This window comes from Echinops telfairi, unplaced genomic scaffold, assembly GCF_000313985.2.
Source record: "Echinops telfairi isolate 266 unplaced genomic scaffold, ASM31398v2 ScPeMD7_18;HRSCAF=68, whole genome shotgun sequence".
Lineage (NCBI taxonomy): Eukaryota > Metazoa > Chordata > Mammalia > Afrosoricida > Tenrecidae > Echinops > Echinops telfairi.
Window position 1 is genome coordinate 45,761,817 of NW_022103915.1, and position 23,455 is coordinate 45,785,271.

Below are 23,455 nucleotides of genomic sequence, written 5' to 3' on the forward strand. Positions count from 1 at the left end.
TTTTGTTAAAATTAGGGAGAGAACGGGGTCAAGGAAGACTTGGCTGGAGCTCTATGCCGGGCATTTGTTTAATGTAAACAAAGAGCAAGTCGCACCCCACTCTAGCCCCTCATCCCCCTCCCTCTCCGATTTTTATAAACAAACAGGGAAGAGGGGGAGAGGGGGCTTGGGGGGGCCGCCAGTGTGAAGACCAGAGGCTCTGTGGGGTTGAACCTTCACATTGATCAGTTCCTCTAAAATGTAAACATGCTGCTTATTTCCACTCCATCGAGGTAATTGATTTTTTTTTTTTTGGAGAGAGAGTCTGGCAAGAGAGGATTGCAAGAAAAGAAAAGAAATGAACGACACGGAAATCTCTGCAAATTCAGATCACTTCCATCTGGATTTTTTTTTTGTAAACACCTCTTTTCTAGACTAGGGTAACAGATGTGGGAGAAGTATAAAAGAAAATATTTATAGGATGCCAATACAAACAAAAATAAATCGTCCAGTAAAATTTTTTTTTTTTTCGTCCAGTAAAATTTATACCAGTTTCCAACATGTGGTGGTCTTCAAAAGAGCCCCAACGCTCAGAATTTAAAGTTCTTGTCTGCGAAGCGTAAGGTCCCGAGTTGGAATGAAGGTTGCTAACCAAAGGGTCTGCTTTGGGGACTCGCCAGCCGCTCGGTGGGAGAAAAAGGTGGCATTGGGCTCTCGTAAAGATACACAGTTTTGGAAACCTTTTGGAGCAGCTCTCCTGGATCCTACTGGGTTTCTACCAGTCCAAATGGACCGCACACCACAGCACTGGTGTGTTTCATTTGGTATTGGGTGGTCAGCAAAGAACTAATCATTTACAAAGACAATGAGATGCTTTCAGGCTGCAGGTACACTTTAAAGAAATAGTAAATAACGTGTCCCCTTAAGATTCTATGGTGACATTGATTAAATTCTGATTATAAAAGAATAGCTACTTTAAAATGTAATCCTTGGGCAGCATACTAATTTAAGCAAATGATAGAGTTTAAAGGCTTTCACTGAAGCAAGGAGGGGAAACCCATGGTTTAGCCTTATTGCCTTCTTATTACTAAGCAATTAAACATCATCTAAAAATGATTTTTTTTTGTATAGAGAAATTTAGTTCCTAGCCGTGTTACCCTATTTTCTTGAAACTGCAGAGTGAATATTTCCTTCTGTTTCAGGCATGGTCTAAACTGGTGAATGTGGGGGTGGTGGGGTGGTGGGGTGTTCAGAAACTGGAATTTCATGATCCTATTTCCCTTCCCTCTTGGACCTGGAAGCATCAGCTTAAGATATAATTTTTGTCAACTGACTTGTCCAATTGCTGGTTTGAGAGAGCTCTATAGCGAGGGTGTTGATGGGGGGCACTGAGCTGGTGCCTAGAGTGTACACTTTAAGGATGCTCCTTGCAGGATCATGCAAGAACAAAGTCAGCACCGGGAGGGCATAGATCCTTACATTTTGCACACTAGGTACCTCCCTTGCCTTACCATCTATCTTGCCATTTGACTGCTTTCCTCATTTGAGTCCTGTCCTTGCCCCTTGGCATTCCAGGAATAACCGAGGGGTTCTAGTAAGCAAATTAAGAGTCTTGAAGAAGTTCTACCATCTTAGACTTTCTCCAGACTCCTAAAAGGTCATCTCCTTGTTTTAGTGATCAACACCAATTTGATCTCGAAGACTTCCTCACTGGGTCTTATGCAGATCTAGAGCTCTTGTGCAAGAAAGAAGAGTTTTGATTTTCAAGAAGTCTCAGACTGTATCCCAAATGAGATAAAGTGGTTTAGAAACCAAAAATCAATCCTTGATTCATGTCCGGGATCTCTACTGTATACCTTGCTGCTTGATTGTTTTTTGTCTTCCATGGTGTCATTTATTTTTATTTGGTTTGCCCTTTGGCTTTTTTTGCCTAAAAATGTGAACATACTTCCGATTCAAAGAGCACCTTCTGAGGCAAGACAGATAAATGCAAGGACATCATTTGGGTGGGGGAGGGGAAGAGGATGTGAGAGGTTAGTTAAGTGATTTAAAGATCAATGTCAAATGTTATAATATGCAATCCTGTTCCCTAGGAAATAGCTCTTTGGAGAGCTGTAAGTTTCCTGGTGCAAGGACAGTAGTAGGTATTTATTTGGGTACTTTTGAAGGGGAAAACATGGAGTGTATAAAATCTTTTTAATGCCTGTCACTTCTCTACAGTCTTGTTGTATACCTCAGTAACTGACATGATTACATCTGCCCCCACCCCACACACCCTTTCTGGATCTTCCTCTCGATGAAAACCAATTGTTGGAATAGAACCACTTCTTCCGCATGAAGAAGCTCATCCAGTCATTTACAACCTCTCACATTCTCTTATTTTAATCAAAGGTCAACCAGTAAAGGCAGTATATGCCCACTCTGGCATGATTACGAACCTGGGTGTCCACTGCTTTTGTATCAGCGAGGTCCTTGAAGGCGATACAAAGCCATTCTCATCCCAAGCCAGTATAGTCTTGCATTTGTATAATGTAGGACTCACTCTTTGAGTACTGGGGTTTCACTTCCAAAGTTGTACCTTCTGAATACTACACAAAAGTGTCACATGGTTAAGTCATAGTTACCTATGCTAGGGACTCTTTGGGGGAGCTGCCTTACAAAGTATGCTCCCCTTGCCAATTTCTAGGTTTAAATACACATGCACACATATGAGAGTGTCTGTTTATATATATGTATATATATATATGATTTACAAATATATAAACAATATGTGATTGTTGTTAGTTGTGGCGGAGTGGCTTCTGGCCCTGTGTACAGAATCCGTCTGCTCCCCAGGATTGTCAAGGCGGTGATCTTCAGCGGAGCCTCTGAACCACCCATACTATTCCGCATTAGCCATCTGAGTCACCCAGGGATAGAACGGAGAGGCAGAGATAGCGTTAGAGACATAAATACACCTGGGAAAGGGTGTAGATCTGCCTAAGAAGAGACCGGGAGATGTCAGAAAAGGCCACAAGTATAGAAAGGACCCGCGTGCAACCGTTTCATTTCACAAGGTTCCTGGCCCAGCAGGAATGTGAAAGCAGCTCCGTGAGTGAGTAAGAACAGTTGCTCACCAGGTTGTTTTATTATTTTGCTGTTGCTACACACACACACACACACACACACACACACCTACACACACACCTACACACACACACACCTACACACACACACACACACACACACACACACCACCCCCACCTTTTTGCGCCAGGAAGCGCATTGAGAAACCTACCCAGGAGTCCTTTAAATAAGTAAGTAAACAACATATATATGCTTTGTTAAAAAAACAAAAAACAAAACCCACAAACCTTTAAAGCAAAAGTTATACATAGATAACAGCGTCCTTTCGACGTGGCATGCCCGCGGGACACAGAGGGTAGAAGGTCCGCGTGCGGTTCAGATTCCAGCGGCAGCAAGGTCTTTCGGAAAAAGCGAAGCGGGAGGACAAGGCGCTGGCTTCCGCCTGCCTTACGGGCCCGCGCGGGCGGTCGCTGTGCGAGGGCGGCTGTGGAGCCCGATTCCACTGGTTCCTCTGGTTCCTGGCTGCTTGGCTTCCTCGGGGGCTGGGTTTGCACGGGTTGTCATCCTCCTTCATGTTATCGGTCGCATTTTTACACCGGATTCCGTTTCTGAGCATGCCAAACGGGGCGGCTCAGATGTCGCATTCGCTGTCGCTGGACGTGATGGAGATAGCGGAGGTGGCCGCCTTACTTGACAAACTAGCGGCGGGGCTGACCGCGGCGCCCAGCATCTCCGGTGTGCCTGCCTCCTCTGCCCGCAGAGCCCGGCCAGAGCCCAGAGGGAGCCCCTGCTGCTGGAGCCTGTGAGCAAGGAAGGGGAGACTGATCACAGGGGCGCCCCGTTCCAGCCGCGCCCACCCTGCTGCGGCGCGCGATCGCCCTCGTTCAGCGCGGAGAAGGCCGGAGGGAGCCTGCGGCTGCGGCTCCCAGGAGCTCAGCCCTCCTCGGGCTCTTTCTCGGCGTTCCACCTCCCCCAACACACCCCGTCTTTGGGATGGTGGGATCGAAGGGGTTCCCCCAGCTGTTGCCCATTTTTGTTTTGGAGGAGGGGGGCAGGGATTTATAGGCCTATCAGAAAATAGCCATGTCTAGACCACAAAGGGAAGATTAGGCTCCTGGACTGGAGTCGCCCGCCGGGGACGCCAGCGTGAGGACCTCTGGGAGGAGCGGGCCAATTGCTGGCACAAACGGCCGCTGGAGCATGGCAAGGAAAGTCTGGGTCTGGAAGACTAGCCTGGGCTCATCGAGATGTACACGCTAGGAAGTGGAAATCCGAACCCGAGTACCAGTCTTTGGCTGTTTGACCACGGAGTGACCAAGCTCGGGACGAGAAAACTCGACTTCTGACCTCCTTTTAGAAACTGCAGTCTCCCGAAAACTGTTTTCGAAGCATTTGAGTAGGATGCACCTGGGTGTTTTTAAATAACAATTAACACTAAACCTCCATTGTTTGAAAGCCAGGCTTCGCCTCGTAGCAGGAGCCTTGGCCCAGGCTGAAACAATTTGCTTTAAGCCTGGCAGTCCCTCATTGTTTGTGGGGGTTTAATTTTTTCTTTTCTCTTTCAATGCAGCCCTGGTTTGGTGACCCAGACCCACTGCTGCAGCGACCTCCAGGAGCTAGGGCGGGAGAGGGTTGCGTACCTAGACTCTGCAGGGAGCCTCCCCCAGCCCCCCTACCCCCACCCTGGGGGCTAGCTAGAAAGCTGTGGTCTGGCGCCCTCCAACCGCTGCTGGCTCCGAGGCGTCCCCAGCCAGGTGAAGGGGCCCAGGTGCTGCCGCTCGCCTCCTCTGGGCCACGCGCCTAGGCTGCTAGGTACACACCTGTTCTTGGCTGCCGCTGCCCTGTCCCTCTGTCGGCGGTTCTTGAACCAGTTGCCCACCTGAGTTGGGGTCAGTCCGGTTGCCTGGGCGAGCTCACGCTTTTTGCTGGGGTTGGGGTACGGGTCCTGCAGGTACCACTCCCGAAGCAGGTGCCGCGTGCGCTCCTTGAAGCAGTGTGTCTTCTGCTCGCCATCCCAAATGGTGCGCGGCAGCGGGAACTTCTTCCGCACCCGGTACTTGTCCACCGGCCCAAGGGGCCGTCCGCGCAGCTTCTCGGCCTCCTGGTAGTGCGCTTCCAGCCACAGTGCCTGGAGCTTGGCGTGCGACTCCTTGGTGAATTTATGATTCTCTAGGATGTGGTAGAGCTCGCGGTAGTTGCCACCGTGAAAGGCCACGATGGCCCGCGCGCGCAGCACCGACTCGTTTTTGTTGAGGGCCTCGCAGGCGGCCGGGGCCACAGGCAGCGACCAGAGGAAGCGACCCAGGCGCTCCACGTCTCCGCTTTCCTCCAGGGTTTCGCATACCCCGGCCACTTGCTGTGGGCTGAAGTTCAAGATGGGCAGCTGGAACATCGAGGCGGCGGCGGCGGAGGCGCTGGGCACCGAGCGGGACGCGCAGCAGATGCCCGCGGGCCCGGCCGGGTGCGCCAGGCTCTCCTGCGTGCGGCGGCCTCGGGGGCACGAGGAGGGGCACGCAAGGAGGTCGCGTTCGGCTGGGCTCAGCTCCCGCGGACAGGCGCCCCTACTGGGGTGGGCGGATTGGCGACGCGGGCGCCATGGAGACCCCCTGTCAGTCACAGGCCGGCTCTGCCAATCAAGACGTTGGCTAGCTAGTCCGGGCCGTTTCAGCACCTCCCCGCGCTTGACAGCGCCCACCGCGCGTCCTCGGAATTGTGTGGGGAAACCGCCGGCCGAGAGCAGCAGGGTTTCACTGCCCCCCACCCACCCCCACACCTTTTCTGTTTCCCTGAAGAGGCTCTGATGCTTCAGGAATCCACTTAGGGACGAGTCATTGCTTTGGTCGAGGGGGTTCCAGAGGACAAAGAGGCCTGGGCCAAATGGAAATCCTCCAGGAATTTCCAACTTTAGTTGTCAAAGAAGCAGCGCGCGGACCGGAGAGGGCCGGGAAGTGGAGAGGGTGAATCACCCTATTCCTCCCCAAACACCCATCCCTGCTTGCTTCCCCGTTCCCCGGTTTTCCAGCTGCCAAAGCAGCGGAATGGGAAGTGAATATCTGGAGCAGAAGGAGCGGGACCAGGGATCTGTAGAAGAGGTCAGTTTGGAACACCCCTCCCCCCTTCCTTACAAAGCCTCCTGAAAACATTTAAAACTCTAAGCAAGGCTTGGCTCACATCTGTTAATCCAGGTGCTGACCATGAAGCCAAGCTCTTGCAATCAAAGGAGGGCTATAGGGATGTGTCGCCGAAATAAAACGTAAACTTTGCAGCTCCTTCTTCCCACCCCCTCCCACAGTTAAATGGACTCCAACAAATGTGCACCCAGAGTGAAAAAGTCATTGGCTGGTCAGGACAGCAACTTAAAAGCTTATTTCAAGGTCTTTTAAAAAAAAATTGATTTGTTCCTCTCCTTGCCGACTACTCTGTGTTAGAATAGGTGTTTGAATATATAATTCCTGAGCTGGGGAAAGGAACTCTAACCTTGGCCTTTTAGCCTAACCGCTAGTCAATCAAAGTCACATAAAGAAAGAGGGAGTGGGCACAATAAGGGGACCTAGAAAGCGCTTCCTCTGAGCAGTGACCCCTCAGGCAGAGGGGAGGACCTCCTGGGAGGGGCTACCTTTGCCTTCCGGCTGGCCGGCAGCTGGAACTGGCAACTTTTATTGATTCCCAATTGACATCCAGGTCACACTGGTTTTTTTCCTGAAGCTTTAGCAAAATAAATAAATAAATCACTGTTTAATCCGGGGCCTTTGATAACATGTAGCTACTCTGAATAAGCAGGACAGGGGATTCAACGAAAAAGCCAGGAAACCTGGGAGGCCCAGGTCAGATGGGAAGGTTCACCGGCAAACCGGATTGGGTCGGGATATCTTTTCTTTAGTATCAAACACAATGTGTCCAGGGCTCTCACAGATCTGGTAAATCAGAAGGCAGATAGATAGCACAGATGGTTGGAGGTGTCGGGTCAGATCATACTACGCCCGAATGCCGGGCAAAGCTCGTTCTGACGGAAAACCTTGATATTATTTTCACAGTTCACTGAGGGGTAGGGGGGTGGAAGAAAACAGGGGGAAGGAACATAAAACATAAAACATTAAAAAAAAGCCTCATTCCTGTGAGGTGGCCTGCGGCCCAAACGTAGAGATTTTCTTTTCTAAGCTCATTTTCTTGAAATGTGACAGGGCAAGGGCAAAGCTAAGGGGGCCATGAGGCTAATGACAAAGCACAAACCTCCTCTCTAGGTTGGGGTGACTTCCAAATCCGTTGTGGGGAGAGGAGCAGGGGTGAAGGGGCTCTGGGGGAGGCAGGGCTTTGTCCTCAGCACCCCTGTCCAGGGATCAAGAGTGGGACACAGGAGTATAGCCCCTTCACAGGCCTTTGCCTCAATTTGTAGACGTGTCTTATTTTCCTCTCCAGGTTGTCTCCCCTCCAGGTTCCCACTGGAAGACACCTTCAGGGGGTCCTCCACTGGGGAAGAGGCCACAAGTAGCTGAGACCTGGGTCTCCCCACCCCCACAGGCGCCCCAGGGCTGGCTGTGTCCCTAGGAGACAGGGCCTCTCTCATACCCTTTGAAAAACAGCAGATTTGGGGGGAGAAGTGGTTTCTAACCTGTGCATTTTCTAAGGAACGGGAATACTTACCATCTAGCCCATTTCTTGGACAATATATTCTGTTCTCATCAAAGATTAGAGAGACTGCTTTAGTGTCTGCTTGTCTAGCACAAGCTCGGCAGAGACAGGCACCTGGCACCAGGCAAAGGCAGTGGCCGACAGAGCTGAGCCTGGCCAGATATGGCGTAGGGTGCCAGTGAGGAGCCCTGAAAGGCACCCAGAGGCCCGGCGCTGGGGCTGCAGATGTGATGGCGTCCCCTGGGGCCACTTTGAGCCACGTTTCTGGTGGGAAAGGACCACACAGGAGCAGGGACAGGCTCACACCCTGGGGGAAGGGCCCTGCCTTATAAAGCCCTTACTGAGGATTAGGCGAGGACACCCAGCTCACCTTAATAAAGGCGCACCACTCCTGGGGAGTCTCAGGCAAAAGGGTTGCTCTATGGGTTGGCTACTATTATTTTTACGAAAGGGTAGTTTTGGGGTTTGCTTTTTTAACTGACTTTGGGACTTTGCACCAACCTCGGACTACCCAGCCATCTCTCTCTCACTTACACACACACACACACACACACACACACACACACACACACCACATTTTACTCTAGCTGTTTGACGGAGAAACCTCAACTGCACGATCTTGGCCTTCCACCTGTCCCCCAAAGCTGCTAGCTGATTCGGGCACTTGAGGTCTTGGGCCATTGCTTAGTTATCACTGGGAATCCACCGACATCTAGCCTGCTTTCTGAGGTTATGGGGATGTATGGAGCAAACATTGCGCTGAAAGATGGTGTCTTCTCTGTCTGGTGCTGGATTTGGGCAGAGTCCACGCAGAGATGTTTGGTTCCAAGGAGAGTTCAGCCTGCCACCTCACACAGAGAAAGTGTCCAGGCTCTCTTTCCTCTGCTTCCATTCTTTGGGATTGAGCAGTGGAAGGACCTGTGAAGCCCTGCCTACTGCCAGGTTCGAGGAGCACCGAGCTGGGAGGTCAATATATTTTTACCTTTGGATTCAAATCGCAGTCTTGTCTTTCTCTCACTCTCTTATTTTTTCTTTGACATTCTTTCTATTTTTCTTTCACTTTGACTGCCTCTCCCAAAGATGTGTTTTGTTGTATTTTCCACCCAATTTCAGAGAGGATCATCAGAGGTCCTAACAATGTCGCGATCAAATGCAGCTGAATCACTTGATAAAGACGTCTGTGCTATTAACTGAGCATCCCAAGTAGCAGACAATGAGGACTCCGTCTTTTGTGTTGTCGATTTTGACTTTTGAGGGAAGAGATTTAGGGTTCTTTTTCATGACCATCACAGCGTGTGTTGCCATGAGAGCAGATTTTAAACCAAAAAAGGAAACCACAACGCTTAATTAATGTTTATAAGTACAAAACATTCTAGAGAAGTTAGCCATGATATTTCACGGCCTTCAGTATTATCATCTGCAAGTGTCACTCTCCACACATTCGCCATCCTGGATTCCAGGTGCCACATCAGCATAAACATAGATGTATACTTGTTTATGCACAAGTATGTGGGGCTCCACCTTCAGCTCTGGAATGAATTCAATATCCAATTGTCATTTTGATACACTCTCTTATACATTCTCAAAGTAGACAGCTCTGTTTCACAAATTCCTCCCTTGCCAAGAGGCACCCAGTAACAAAGAACAGAGAAGCAGCTTTTTTGTAAACTTCAGAGAACAGCCACCATTTGAGAAATGCTTTGCAGGTTCCTAGCACTGTCAAATGGAGAAAAAAATATGATAATATGTTAATCTAAGTTTAAGAGATTAGGATATTTTGTTGTTAGTTGCATATTTAGTCACCAGGTAATTGTTAAAAATATTTTTTAATGATTCAGAATTATTTGTGTTTTGAAGTGTAGGAGATTTTAATAAGCTGAAGAGGGGTGGGTGTTTCAGTTGAAAACAATGGTAAATTAGCCATCATGCTTTGTAGTTTGTTTGCTAGGTAGACCATGCAACTCTATTTTGATCTCTCATTTGTGATTGCTTCAGGGCATTTGGGTGAAAAACTTGTATATAAGCCAAAGAGCATGTTACAATTTACATTTCAGTAAAGCTGTGGTCTTAAATTAAATTTTTTCTATTCTTTTCTGCTTAAATGTGCAAAGTTAAATGTGCAGTTACCCACACCATGGTATTGCTTGCTTACTGTTATGCATCAGTGGATTCTTATCTGCAGTATTAATGCTTTAAAACACAATTATTTTTGGCCATTTTCAAAATGAAGATCAAAGTATCTTTTTGATATGTACATAGAAATCCTAAAGTGAAAGAATAGAAATTCACTTCAAATCTTATTCACATTAAATTATGAGGATTTCACATATGTATTAATTGTACATACTGTATGTAATAAAAAGGTACCTTGGGGACCTGGTGGATTACACTTTGGGTTGCTAACCACAAGGCCAGCAGTTCAAAACTACCTTTCTCTATCCATAAAGATTTACAGCCTTAAAAAAAAAAAGATTTACAGCCTCTGAAACCCACTGGGGTAGTTCTACTCTGTCCTATAAGGTCACTACAAGTCTGAACAAACTCAATGGCAATGTGAGAATGTTTATATGTCAGAATTCCCATCCAAGTATTATTTTACTCCTTAAAGAATTGATTCCCAGCTGAAGTCAATTTTGCACCACCCATCCCCTTGAGTGAACTTTGACAGTCTCTGAGACCTGTTTTGTAAGGGAGGCCTGAGCTGCTGCTAAATAGGTTTAAATGAACACAGTAGCCCCCACCTTCACAACAAAATACCAATAAGACCCAAACATATGAAACTTGCTCAAATTCTACTTATTCTGAGGTTGAAATCCTTTCAAAGGACTTAATGCACCTGTGATTTACCTTAGACTTACAAAGAAGAGGCTTTCTACTCCCGTTTAAAAAAAAAAAAGTTATAGTCTCAAAAACTCCCAAGGGGAGTTCTGTCCTGTCCATTGAGTCACTGTGAGCTGAAACGGACAGACTGGAGGGCAGAGTTGAGTGAGGGACCCATGTAAAACTTTCCCCAACGAAACTACCACAACTTTTGAACACTGACATTTCCTATAAATGGTAAACCTACCCCCAAATACCTATGATGAAAGCAGAGTTTTGTTCCTATCTTGGTGGAATCTGTATTCTTGGAGTAACTGGTGGGACAGAAAACAACGGAAGTTATTGCAAAATGAGCAAAATATGAAAGCAAGGAATTGAAAAATTATCTACATTACATAACCAGTTAGTGACCGAGATCAGTTTAAAACACAAATTCACACCTCTAACAATTACATACCTCATTACCTTGTTTTCTCCACACAGGAAGATGGCTTAATTCCAGTTCCAACTGAGGACAAAGGATCTGAATTTTTGAAACAATTTACCGGTGCCTACCATGTCCTGTTTCCTCAGTTTGGTGCTCAGGGAGCTCAAAAAGATGTGAACTATTTCAACTATTCTGTATCTCACCAGGTGGTATGCCTTTGCAAGCCCCTGCCTCTCAGCCATGGCTGTGGGGCTTTCCTTGTCTTCTTCGGGGAGTGGGCACTGTTGGACTGAGATTATTGAAGACCCTTTCTGGAATCAGCACACTGGAGACTAGCAGGAAAATGGAACAGAATCAAGCCTCTGGGGGAGAAGAGATTGGATTTGAGGTGGTGTCTCCTAAGGACTCAGTTTATGGAAAAAAGCTCTGAACTCCTTTGTCAAGTCTTTCAAAAGAATAACAGTGATGCCCACTAGCATTTCTATAATTAACAAGCTGTCAACATTGCTTTTACTGACCACAAAAGTCTATTACAGACCACAGAATTGTGATAAATGTTTCTTTAGGTCTGAAATGTTAGCCTTTATCTTCTTTTCAGCCTAAGGACAATTTTTGAAACCAATTTTGTTTCAATCATTTTGGATCAGTTCTGTAGTAATTTTGGAAGTGCAGATGCTCTGTGCCCACCTATTGAAATAAAGATTTTTAAATGGAAACACAGAGAGGAGACGGCTTAAGCCTCAGTGGGGACCAGCTGCAAAGCTCTGACGGGAATTATATAGACAGACAGTGGGAGTACATTTACCCCCCCAAAGTAATCATAATAAAGAAAGAAATATGTATATGTTTGTTTTAACAGTTCATCCCCGCCCCCCTCCTCAGTTCCTTCAAACTAGGGAACCTTCATCTCATCTTTTTTTCTTTTTCTGTATTTTATTTATTATTACTTTCTCTTTTGCGCCTAGATTTGGTGAAATTAATGTAAGAGACTAGCTATTAATATGTGAGGCTGCATTAATTTAAAGTATTTTAATATTTACTTTTAACTTAGTAATATTTTCCTATCCCTTTCATCTTCTTTCTGCTTGTTTACCTTTTTATCCCTGATGTTATCAGTGCTCTTCATTGTCTCTGAAAATTGTCTATTTCCCCAGTGATTGAATTTCTCTGTATTATGATGATCTGTATTTATGTTCTCACTTCTCTTTTCTGTTTGTTCTGGTGGGTCTCCACCTTCCTCATGCTGCAACGCTTTAATACAGTTTCTCAGGTTGTGGTGACCCCCCCAACCATAAAATTATTTTCATTGCTACTTCATCACTATCATTTTGCTACTGTTATGAATCGGGCGACCCCTGTGAAAGGGTCATTCGACCCCCAAAGGGGTCACGACCCACAGGTTGAGACCCGCTGGATGACTCTCCCCAAATGTTTTTCATTCTCTATTTCCAGGTACCTCCTCACTAGGCTAACCCTGGTTGAAATGATGAGGTCCCCAAAGATGAAGAACTCACCCCTAAGAAAGTGGGGTGGGCAAGGGGAGTGGCTCTCAAAGAAGAGAAGGGTAGTGTCATTATGAGCGTATTTTGGAAGAGTCATGCTTCTCAAGTTAAACTTAATGGAGGCAAATAAAGTCGTGAAAATACTAAGGACTATAGAATCAAATAATTTTGGTTTAACTAATTGTACTAACTATATGATTTGGGACCCCAGTTTCCTTATCTGTCAAAGAGAGTATAACTTTTTTCATAGGATAGTTTTCCTCTAGTGGACAACCATGCCCTTCATCCACGAGTTAGATATTTATCTTAGTCACATCTCACTTTCCATTTTGTCCTTGATCTCAGAATTTGGTGATGTTCTGATTAATTCTACTGAAACTTTGCAAGCAATAGATTATTTTGAAGTAGATTCTTTCCTATTTTGTGGACCGCAACTATTGCAGTAAGGTGAGAGACGTTAGCAAATAGCTTACATGAAATTCTCATGTATTACTTTCTCGTGGCTTCCATAACAAATACCACAACTGGTGGCATAAGATGTGCTCCCAGAGCTGCATCAGTTTGTTGAAACATTTCAATTAGTGGTCAATCAATTCCTGAGAACTTGTTTTTCACAAAGGCTTCCAGTGCAACTTGGCTTTTCTTGACTTCATGTCATTGATCTTGGATCATATGCTACTTCTTGAAATGGTTGAAAGTCACCCAGTTGTTTTTGGTACAGTGACTCAGCAAGCTTAAGCATCTCATGATGTTCACTGTGGCCTTTCCTGTCCTGTTTAAAAACATTAGCTATAATTAATACATCATGCAATTCAATGGTTCAGTCATGTCAAGAATATTCATCACAATCAACTTTGGGGCTCCCCGCTTCTTTTACACATCGATGTCAATACCCCATCCCCCATCTCCTACTGGACTGTAACATCTTGTATTATGATTTCCCCACAGACTCAATGTGCATGTATTCTAAACTTTTAATATTCTCTGCTTTGTATCAGATTGAGGTCTCTATTCATTTTGTATGGGCATTGTGAATGGATCCTTCTTGGTGTCTTTCCCGTCTTTTCAACAACAATCTTTTGCTTTCTTTGTGTCTGATGTTCTTGGTATAATCCCACAACTCGTCTGGTTCTTTGGCTATTAGTGTCCAATGTATCAAATCTGTTCTTGAAATGATTTATAAATTCACTTTGTAGATACTCAAAGTCGTATTTTGGCTATCATGGACTTGTATAACTTTTCTTCAGCTTCAACTTGAACTTGCATATGGGCAATTGGTCTGTTCCACAGCTCCTAGGTTTTATTTTGGCTGATGATATTGAGCTTCCCATCGTCGCTTCCTGCAGGTAGTAAATTTGATACCTGTGTATGCTATCTGATGCAGTCTACTTGTATAGTTACCATTTATGTTGTTGAAAACAGGTATCTGCAATGAGGAATTCATTTATCTTGCAGAATTCAGCTATGCAATCTCCAGCTTCATTTTTATCATAACGGCCATATTTTTCAACTACCGATTCTTCTTCTGAACTCTGGAAGTAAAAAATTAACATGCTGCCAGGCCATGTGCTCTTTAGAGCAATGGTTCTCAACCTGTGGGTTGTGACCCCTTTGGGGGTCAAACGACCCTCTCACAGGGGTCACCTGATTTATAACAGTAGCAAAATTACAATGATGAAGTAGCAACGAAAATAATTTTATGGTTGGGGGTCACCACAACATGAGGAACTGTATTAAAGGGTCGCGGCATTAGGAAGGTGGAGAACCACTGCTTTAGAGCTTCTGCAGTGGTTCTCAACCCGGGGGGTGGAATGACCCTTTCACAGGGATCGCTCAATTCATAACAGTAGCAAAAGTACAGTTATTAAGTAGCAACAAAAATAATTTTATGGTTTAATACATAATGAACTGTATTAAAAGGGTTCCAGCATTAGGAAGGTTGGGAACCACTGTTCTAGGGGGAAATTGTTCTTTGCCTTTTAGCTTATGATGTCAGGTGTTCCTTGGCTTATGCCAGCAAAACTCCCAATCCCTGTCTTCAACTTCAAATGGCCATTTTTTCTCTGTCTCTGGCTGTCTTCTCTTAAAAGGACACACACCATATTCAAGAATGAGTCATGATGTTGGCAGAACTGTGTTTCTTGAAAAAAAATCCTCTAGGGAAGAATCTGTTTCTTGTTTCTTCCAGCATCTGATGGTTGTCTCTTTAGATTATCTTCTTAGCTGTGTGTGTGTGTGAAAATTCCCTCTACTTCTGTTTTATAAGGAGGCATGCAATTGCATTTAGGGTCTATCCAGATAATCCAGGATAAATTCATGCTCTCAGGATCCTTAGTTTAATCACGTCTTTTGCTCTAGCATGTAGTAACCACTCTTTTGCCACATGTGGTAATAGCAACAGGTTCAGGAGATTAAGATATAATTATCTTTGGAGCAGGTGAGGGAGCTTCCAACCTACCATATTAATTTAATAACAAGTATACTAGTTTACTTTTTGGAAGTAGGTTGAGAGAATAGAACATTACAAGTAGTCAATCTAGTAGTATGAAAATAATTTACTTTTAAAAAAAATCATAGATTTTTTTCATCTAAGCATTACTTATTGTCAAGATTGGCAAAAGCCCAAACAAAACAGAATTTTCACTAATTCTTCATTTTGTGTAAAATACCGAGCCTTACTTTTAAAGCTTGTGGGAATGGTATAGATATGGATAAAGTAGATTTATCTCATGGGATAAAGGGAACCTGGTGATGTAGTGATTACCCAGTGGGCTGTGACCCTCAAGGTCAGCAGTTTGAAACCACCAGCTGCTCTGCCAGAGAAAGGTGGGGTTTTCCACTCCCGTAAACAGTTGGCGTCTCAGAGACTCACAGGGGCGGTTCTATCCTGTCCTCTAGGGTCACGAGGAGTTGGCATTGACTCAATGGCAGTGAGTGATCTCGCAGGACAAGATATAAAAGATTCCATCCCTTTCTGCATACGTTTATCCTACTAGAATATGGAAAAAAGAATTATTTATGCTAAAGTACAGGATTTAAAAGGGATTTGTGTTTATTCATATTTCCTTCATGCCAGTGAATTGAAATGGGACTCTTCTTACTTTCTGATGATAATATATAAAATGTAATCTCTATTCTAATAAGACACATGTCTTCAGAAGTATCTTGTGGCAAGGAATTTACACAAGTGATGATTTCTTCAGAACTTAACCTATTGGAATTAGTTATGTGTGTTTGGTAAAAATCCATCTCAGATAAGAGTATTTAATTTTACTTCATCTTTTCCATTTTTATCAGAGGAGGAGTAATTAGCACAGCAAGTTATCATTACATAGATAAGTTAATATACATGTATATTTTATTGTTGTTGTATGCTGTCAAATTGATTCTGACTCATCATGATCCTATAGGACAGAAGAGAGCTGCTCCATGAGGTTCCTGAGGCTGGAATCTTGACAGAAGCAGAATGCCAGAGCTGTCTCACTGGAAGTAGTAGCATGCTCGTCAGGATGGCTCATCTTTTGGTTAGCAGGTAAATGCTCATTACTGCGCCACCAGAGCTCCTGGATATTGTATAATTTTTCATAAGAGTAGGTTGTTGGAAGATGCAGTGGAGGTGGTTCTGACTCAGAGAACCCCACAGGCCACAGAATGCGCCACGCTCCCAATTGTTATGCCCGAGTCCACTGTTGCAGCCGCTGCATCAGTGCATCACCTTGAGGATCTTCCTTTTCCTTCCTGGCTTTCCCAACGATGATGTCCTTTTCCAGGGACTAGTCTTTCCTGACAACATGTCCAAAGTACGTCAGATGAAGTCTCACCCTTAGTTCTAAAGAGCATTTTGGCTGCACTTCTTACAAACAGATTGGTTTGTTTCTCTGGCAGTCCATGGTACTTTCAGTATGCTTCACCCAGCCCATAATTCAAATCCACCAATTCTCCAGTCTTCCTTACCATTGTTAAACGTTCACAGGCATGTGAGGTAGATCGACAATAGCATGTCTTGAGTCAGGCACGCCTTAGTTTTTAAAGCGACATCTTGCTTTCCAATAATGTAGAGGCCTCCTTTAGCAGAATTGCCCAATATAATATGTTGATTTCCTGATTGCTGCTTCCATGGGCGTTGATTGTGGTTCCCAGGAAAATGAAATCTTTGACAACTTGATTCTTTTCTCCCTTTATCATGATATTGTCTTGCTTCATTTTGTGAGAATTTGGTTTTCTTAATGTTGAGTTGCACTCCATACAGAAGGCTGCAACCCTTAATCTTCATCAGTCAATGCTTCAAGTCCTCCTCACTCTCAGCATTGAGGTCATTGCTAACAAACCTCTTAGCTCGGATGCTTCACTCTTCCTCATGTACTCAAATTCTTGGATTATCTGCTCAGCATACAGCTCGAATAAGTACAGGAATAGGATACAACTCTTAGGCCCACCTTTCCTGATTTTAAGCCAATCAATATTCCTCTAGCATGTTTGGAGGACTGCCTCTTCTTCCATGTTCAGGGTCAACATGATCAACAATGAAGTGCTTTGGAATTCCCATCCTTCTCAATGTTATTCATAATTTGTTATGATCCACACAGTTGAAAGCCTTTGCATAGTCAATAGAACACATCTTTCTGATAGACTCTGCTTTCCACCAAGATCTGTCTGTTAGCCATGATATGCTTCATGTCATGTCTTCTTCTAAATCCAGGTTGAATTTCTGGCAGCTCCCTACACATATATTGCTACAATCATTGTTAAATTATCATCAATCATAATATCATTGCTATTATATAGCTCTTGCTTATGTGGAAAACAACTAGATATTGAAAAAATGCATGTACCAAAACTCGTTAGCTTGATTCAAAAGCATACCCTACAACTCTAATTCAGACAATTAACTTCTCTTCCCCACACCATTGTTTACATGGTATGTATATTTTTTTCCCTAGGGGAGAGTGTGAACGCAGTCCCCCACTACCACAATTTATGCAGTCGAGTTTCCCATATTTGGGGAAATCACAGGGGTCAGCACATCGGAGTGCAATGGATAAGCCTGGCCCTGGGAAAACCACCTTCCTGATCATGGTATCTCCCCTGCCAGGTAAGTATATTTTTATATTCCATTTTCTCATTTTTGTTGGTTGAGTAAGTTCCAACACTCAATTTCTTCGCCTATTAATTTAAAATGTGTACAGAAATTCCTGTTCCATTAATGGCATTCTTTTCTATGCCTTTAAAATTTATATTTATGACTCTATTATTATTTATAAACTCACTGCCATCAAGTTAATTCTGACTCATAACCCTATGGGGTAGAACTTCCCCCATGGGTTTCTAAGACTGTATATCTTTATGGGGGTAGAATATTTCATCTTTCCCCCAAGGAATGGCTAGTAGTTTTGAGCTGCTGACCTTGTGATTAGAAGACCAGTGGGTAATCCACTATGCCACCAGGGCTCCTATTGTTTATAAAGATGATAGGCAATACTCCCTCTATCAAGATCCGCTTTCACCTTCCCCCAAATAGGATTAAAATTTTAGATCATTTTCACTTCTTAAATTTCCTGCTCTTTATTTAAAGTTTCCTATTAATGTTTAAGTTATTTAGTTAGTTAACCAGTTTCCTCTTGATGTTTGCTTAAGTTATTAATTCAAGTTTTTTGCTATTATAAACAATGGGGTAATGAACAGCTATATGTATTGTCACACACTTGCCCTTTTCCCCCCCTTAAAACTATTATATGTCAAATATGTTGGTCAAAACGTTTATGCTTTTTAATATTTGATACGTTTCCAAATTGTCATCTAGAAGTTTTATTTTGTTTTGTTTTCCCTAAATAACCAATTCCCCTTTATTCTTCTTGTAAATAAATCTTTGCCAGGTTGTTGTTGGTAATTTCTTATTTAAAAATGGCATTCTTTCAATTATTAATAAATTTACATATATTCTACATGTTGAGTGATCGTTTATATTTATCCTTTTGATAATGTCCAAATTAATTAGGGATTAGGGATATCATCACAATGTGCAATGTTCCCATTTGGGTGTATGAGATGTTTTTCAATTATTTAAATGCTCTTCAATAAATTTAAAAGTTTTCTTTACATTGAAAATGCAGACATGAGAATTGAAAATGTGTCAGTATTTTAGGTTACTGTTGTAATAGTCTTAAGTCCTACACAATTCCATAGAATTTGAAGGCATTATTGTATTAAGATTAGTACAACAATTAACTTTCACCATTGTTTAGAATGAATGAGAAAGTTTTCCCATTGAGTTCCCCTAAGTTGGTAGGTACAGATAATTGGAGTTGTAAGAAGGGTAGAAAATGTGGTTAGAGCTTGAAGAATGGTGTGGATAAGGGCTGTGATAATTGGCCTCTTCTACTCCTCTCTACTCCTGTGAATGCAGAGGCTGAAGCCTGCAAAATACTACTTAATGAAGCAGAGTGATTAGCCTGGGAAGGTAAGTTCTCTTTAAGTGGGAAGTCTATGCTTACTCTGGACCCTAAAATTATCTTAAAGCATTCAGCAATTTATTTGATTAAAGATTTAGAAATTTTTAATGATATGGTGAGGAAGACCCGTGATTCTTCATTACATAGGGGGGAAAATGCAACAGGAGAAACAAAATTGATACAAGAAATCATAGACCAAATATGAAAAAAACTACATATGGCATGTTTATGATCAATTTATAAGGCTGTACAAAGAAGGTTAAATTGTCTTTGATGTTTGGAAATTTGATCCAAGTAAATTTTCAAGTGATATTAGTGTAGTGACACAAAATGGCAGCGTCTCTATTTTCCTGTGTCTATACCCAACTTCGACTAACATTGCAAAGAATGGAAATTTCAGAACACTTCATTGTAATCATGCAGCACTTGTACACAGACCAACTGATCACTGTTTGAACATAATGTGGATATTGCATGGTTTAAAATTGGGAAAGGTATACATCAAGGTTATACGCTTTCATCATACTTATTCAATCTGTATGCTGACCAAGTCTGAGACAATGGACAATATGAAAAAGAACACAGCATCAGAACTGAAGGAAGACTTATGAGCAGTCTGTGATATGTAGATGGTACAACCATGCTTGTTGAAAGTAAAAAGGACCTGAAGCCCTTACTGATAAATATCAAAGACCACAGGCTTCACTATGGATTACCACTCAATGGTGAAAAATAAAAAATCCTCACAAATGAGCCGATAGACAACATAGAGATAAATGGAGAAAAGATAGAAATGATCAAGGATTGAATTTTACTTTGACTCATAATTAATGGTCATGGAAACAGAGTCAAGAAATCAAATGACGTATGTGCTGGATAAGTCTGCTGCAAAAACCTTCTGTACAGTCTTAAAGAGCAAAGATATGCTGCTTTGAGGACTAAGGAAGGCATTCTTGATCCAGGCTATGGCATATTTAATTGCCTCAAATCCATGTGTGAAACCTGGACAATGAATAAGTTCAGAGAATTGATGCATTTGAATTATGGTGTTGAAGACTACTTAAAATACCATGGATTGCCAGAGGAACAAGGAGCTTTGCCTTTGAGGAAGTATATCCAGAATTGTCTTTGTACATGGTATCAGAAGATTCCAGAATCTGGAAAAGGCCATTACGCTAGGCAAAGTACAGAGTCAGTGAAAAAGAGAAAAACTTTGATGAGCTGCATGGACCCAGTGGCTGCAACAATGGGCTCCAAGTTAACAATTGTGAGCCTGGCTCAGCACCAGACCACATTTCCTTCTGGTGTCTGCAGGATCCCTTGAGTCAGAATTGACTCAACACCATCTGACAAGGTACACCAACCAAAAAATTACTCATTTGCCTAATACGATTTGTACATACTCAGAAGGAAATCCACTAACATTAGAATTCTTATCAAGAAGGGATTGTAGAAGTGTCAAACCACTACCCCTGATTTACTGACATAATGATTCAAGGAAGTGATGACAGTACCCAGGGAAGTCAGTCACACTGATCTCCCCACTGGGAACCAAAGGACAAAATAAAGCAGAAGATGCTTTTATATTAATGTTAAAATGTAAAATTAACAATGCATATTTGAAAACCCTGGCCTACTTCAAATCCTATGTCTTCCCACTGATCTGACTGCTGCTCCTGTGAGAAAATTGGTTTTAGTGGGTTCCATCACTTCACCTCCTCTTCTATGACTTGTTTTCCTTGGAAGGATGGTTCTTAGATAAAGCAAAGTGGCATTTATCCCCTTGGCTGTGCTTGTGAATTGAATCGGGATTGTAGCCATACCAAAAACCTCCTGCTATATCCTAGTCCTTGTGGCTGAAGGGTGGGGGGTTCAGGTGGGAGATCAGTAAGGTAGGAGATTAGTAGGTGTGGGAGAAGTATTGAGCCTGATCTCGTGAATCCTACAATATAGTTAATGAGATAGATATTTATATAATAGTTATATAAATGATGTCTAACTGTTTTAAATTCTATGAAGGGGAAGTACCCAAACAATGAGTATTTATAATGTGTATGCTGAGCTGATACTTCAGTCAACATTTGAAGAATGAATAGATTATAAATTAAGAAAGATAGAGCATTCTACAATGAGTAGTCAGCAAAGGCAAGTTCCTTGTGATGGACAGGAACATGGGAAGAACTGGACGATGCTGCATATAGCTAGAGTGATGAGAAAAAGGAAGGTTGTTATCGATGCAGAAGTAGCTAGGAACAGGAGCATAATGGAACTTATAAGAATTTTGCCCCTTACTCTCAGAAAAGTAGGAAGCCATTAAAGTGTTTTTGACCATGTGTATGAGTTAGAGAAGTTTAAAGAATCTCTCTGTAGAACGATAGAAGACTGGATAAGAGAGCCAAAGAAGATAAGCAACAAAACTATGTTGGAGATTACTACAGTAATCTGGATGAAAGAATGCTAGTAATTTAAGAACAAAATGATAGTAACTTAAGAATAAAAGAAGAAATTTTAAGAATAAAATGTATCTCCAATTGATCACAACTTCGTGGTGGATTTGATATGAGGTAGAAAAGGGAAGGAAGGTTGTCAAGGATGAAGGTTTCTGACCTACACTAACAGATACTGGTCTCATTCTTGAAAAGAGCACAGTGAAAGAGTCTAGGATTAGTAGGAAGAAAACAAAACATGAGCTGTGCTTTCACTTATCATGTAGGCAGTTGGAACTGGGAGAAGAGATACTATATTGTTGTTAGGTGCCTTTGAGTCAGTTCTGACTCACAGAGACCTTATGCACAACAGAATGAAGCCGCACCTGGTCCTGCACCATCCCCACAACTGTTATGTTTGAGCCCATTGCTACAGCCACTGTGCTGATCCATTTTGTTAAGGGTTTTCCTCTTTTTCACTGCCCCCTCTACCAAATATGATGTCTTTTTCCAGGGACTGGTCTCTCCTGACAACATGTTCAAAGTGCACAACACAAAGTCTGATTATTCTTGCTTCTAAGGAGCATCTTTGCTGTACTTCTTTAAAGACAGATCTGTTTATTTTGTCAGTCCACGGTGCTTTCAAAATTCTTTTCTGGCACCATAATTCAAATGCATTGATTTTTCTTCAGTCTTCCTTATAAAATGTCCAACTTTCACATGCATATGAGGATATTGACTTGGGTCAGGTGCATCTTAGTCCTTAAAGTAACACCCTTGCTTTTCAATACTTTAAAGGGGTCTTACACAGATTTACTCAATGCAATGAGTTGCTTGACCTCTTGACTGCTGCTTCCACGAGCATTGATTGTGGACCCAAGCAAGACGAAATCTTTGCAACTTCAATTTTTTTCTCCATTTATCATGATGTTACATACTAATCTAGTTGTAAGGATTTGGGTTTTCTTTACATTAAGTTGCAATTCATACTGAATACTACAATCCTTGATCTCCATCAGCAAGTCCTTTAGATCCTCTTCACCCTAAACAAGCCAGGCTGTGTCATCTGCGTGCCACAGCTTGTTAAGCCTTTCTTCAATCCTGATGCCACATTCTTCCTGATACAATCGAGTGTCTCTGTTGATCTGCTCTGCATACCAGCTGAATAAGTATGGTAAAGAGAATAAAACCCTGCCACACACCTTTCTTCATTTTAAACCATGCAATATTTTCTTGTTCTGTTTGTATCATTGCCTCTTGATCCATGTACAGGTTCTACATTAGCACAACGACATGTTCTGGAATTTCCATTTTTCTCAAGGCTATCTATAGTTTGTTATGATCCACACCGTTGAATACCTTTGCATTTTATTACAACAAATAAACATCTCTCTGGTCCATCTGACCTCAGGATTGATAACCCTTTTTTATATTATAGAAAGTTGCTATTATTCTTGACTATTTAAACTCATTTCTTATGTTGGGAGAATCTCCTTCTTTAAAAGCCTAGGAGGAAGCATAGACTGAGCATAAGATCTATGCTTCTCCAACCAAATGTACCCACCCAAGTTTTTGTTGTTGTTGTTTTGTTTTTATTTATGGGATTATTTTATTTTATTTTAAATCATTTTATTGGGGGCTCATACAACTCTTATCACAATCCATACATCCATCCATTTTGTCAAACACATCTGTACATTTGGTGCCCTCATCATTCTCAAAACAGTTGCTTTCTATTTGAGCCCTTGGTATCAGCTCATTTTATCCCCTCCCTGCCCGCTCCCCCTTCCTTCATGAACCCTTGATAATTTATAAATTATTATTTTGTCATATCTTACACTGTCTGATGTCTCCCTTCACCTACTTTTCTGTTGTCCGTCCCCCAGGGAAGAGGTTATATGTAGATCCTTGTCATTGGTTCCCCCTTTCTACCCTACCTTCCCTCCACACTCCCAGTATTGCCACTCTCACCACTGGTCCTGAAGGGGTGAATCATCTGTCCTGGATTCCCTGTGTTTTCAGTTCCTATCTGTACCAGTGTACATCCTTTGGTCTAGCTGGATTTGTAAGGTAGAATTGGGATCATGATAGTGGGGTGGGGGAAGGGGGAGGAGGAAGCATTTAAGAACTAGAGGAAAGATGTATGTTTTATCATTG

At 42.8% G+C, this 23,455-nt stretch overlaps 1 protein-coding gene and 1 non-coding gene across 2 annotated transcripts; both read right to left on the reverse strand.

The window, feature by feature from the left end:
- Positions 1-3,543: 3,543 nt before the first annotated feature.
- SIX6 (SIX homeobox 6) lies at positions 3,544-5,452 on the reverse strand. The gene is made up of 2 exons (XM_004698629.3): positions 4,866-5,452; positions 3,544-3,845 (listed from the first exon to the last, which is right to left on the reverse strand). Exons 1-2 carry the CDS (start codon positions 5,435-5,437, stop codon positions 3,677-3,679), a joined length of 741 nt encoding a protein of 246 aa, XP_004698686.1. The 5' UTR covers positions 5,438-5,452; the 3' UTR covers positions 3,544-3,676.
- Positions 5,453-17,360: 11,908 nt separating this feature from the next.
- On the reverse strand, positions 17,361-17,523 carry LOC115868840. The gene has a single exon (XR_004045809.1). It is a non-coding gene; the product is annotated as a U1 spliceosomal RNA (small nuclear RNA).
- Positions 17,524-23,455: the final 5,932 nt, after the last annotated feature.

Excerpts from the sequence above, each read along its gene's own strand:
- SIX6 (XM_004698629.3), bottom strand. The coding sequence starts at position 5,437 with ATGTTCCAGCTGCCCATCTTGAACTTCAGCCCACAGCAAGTGGCCGGG. Across the intron at positions 3,846-4,865 it reads GCAGCGGCAGCCAAGAACAG|GCTCCAGCAGCAGGGGCTCC; the intron begins GTGTGTACCTAG and ends CCTTGCTCACAG.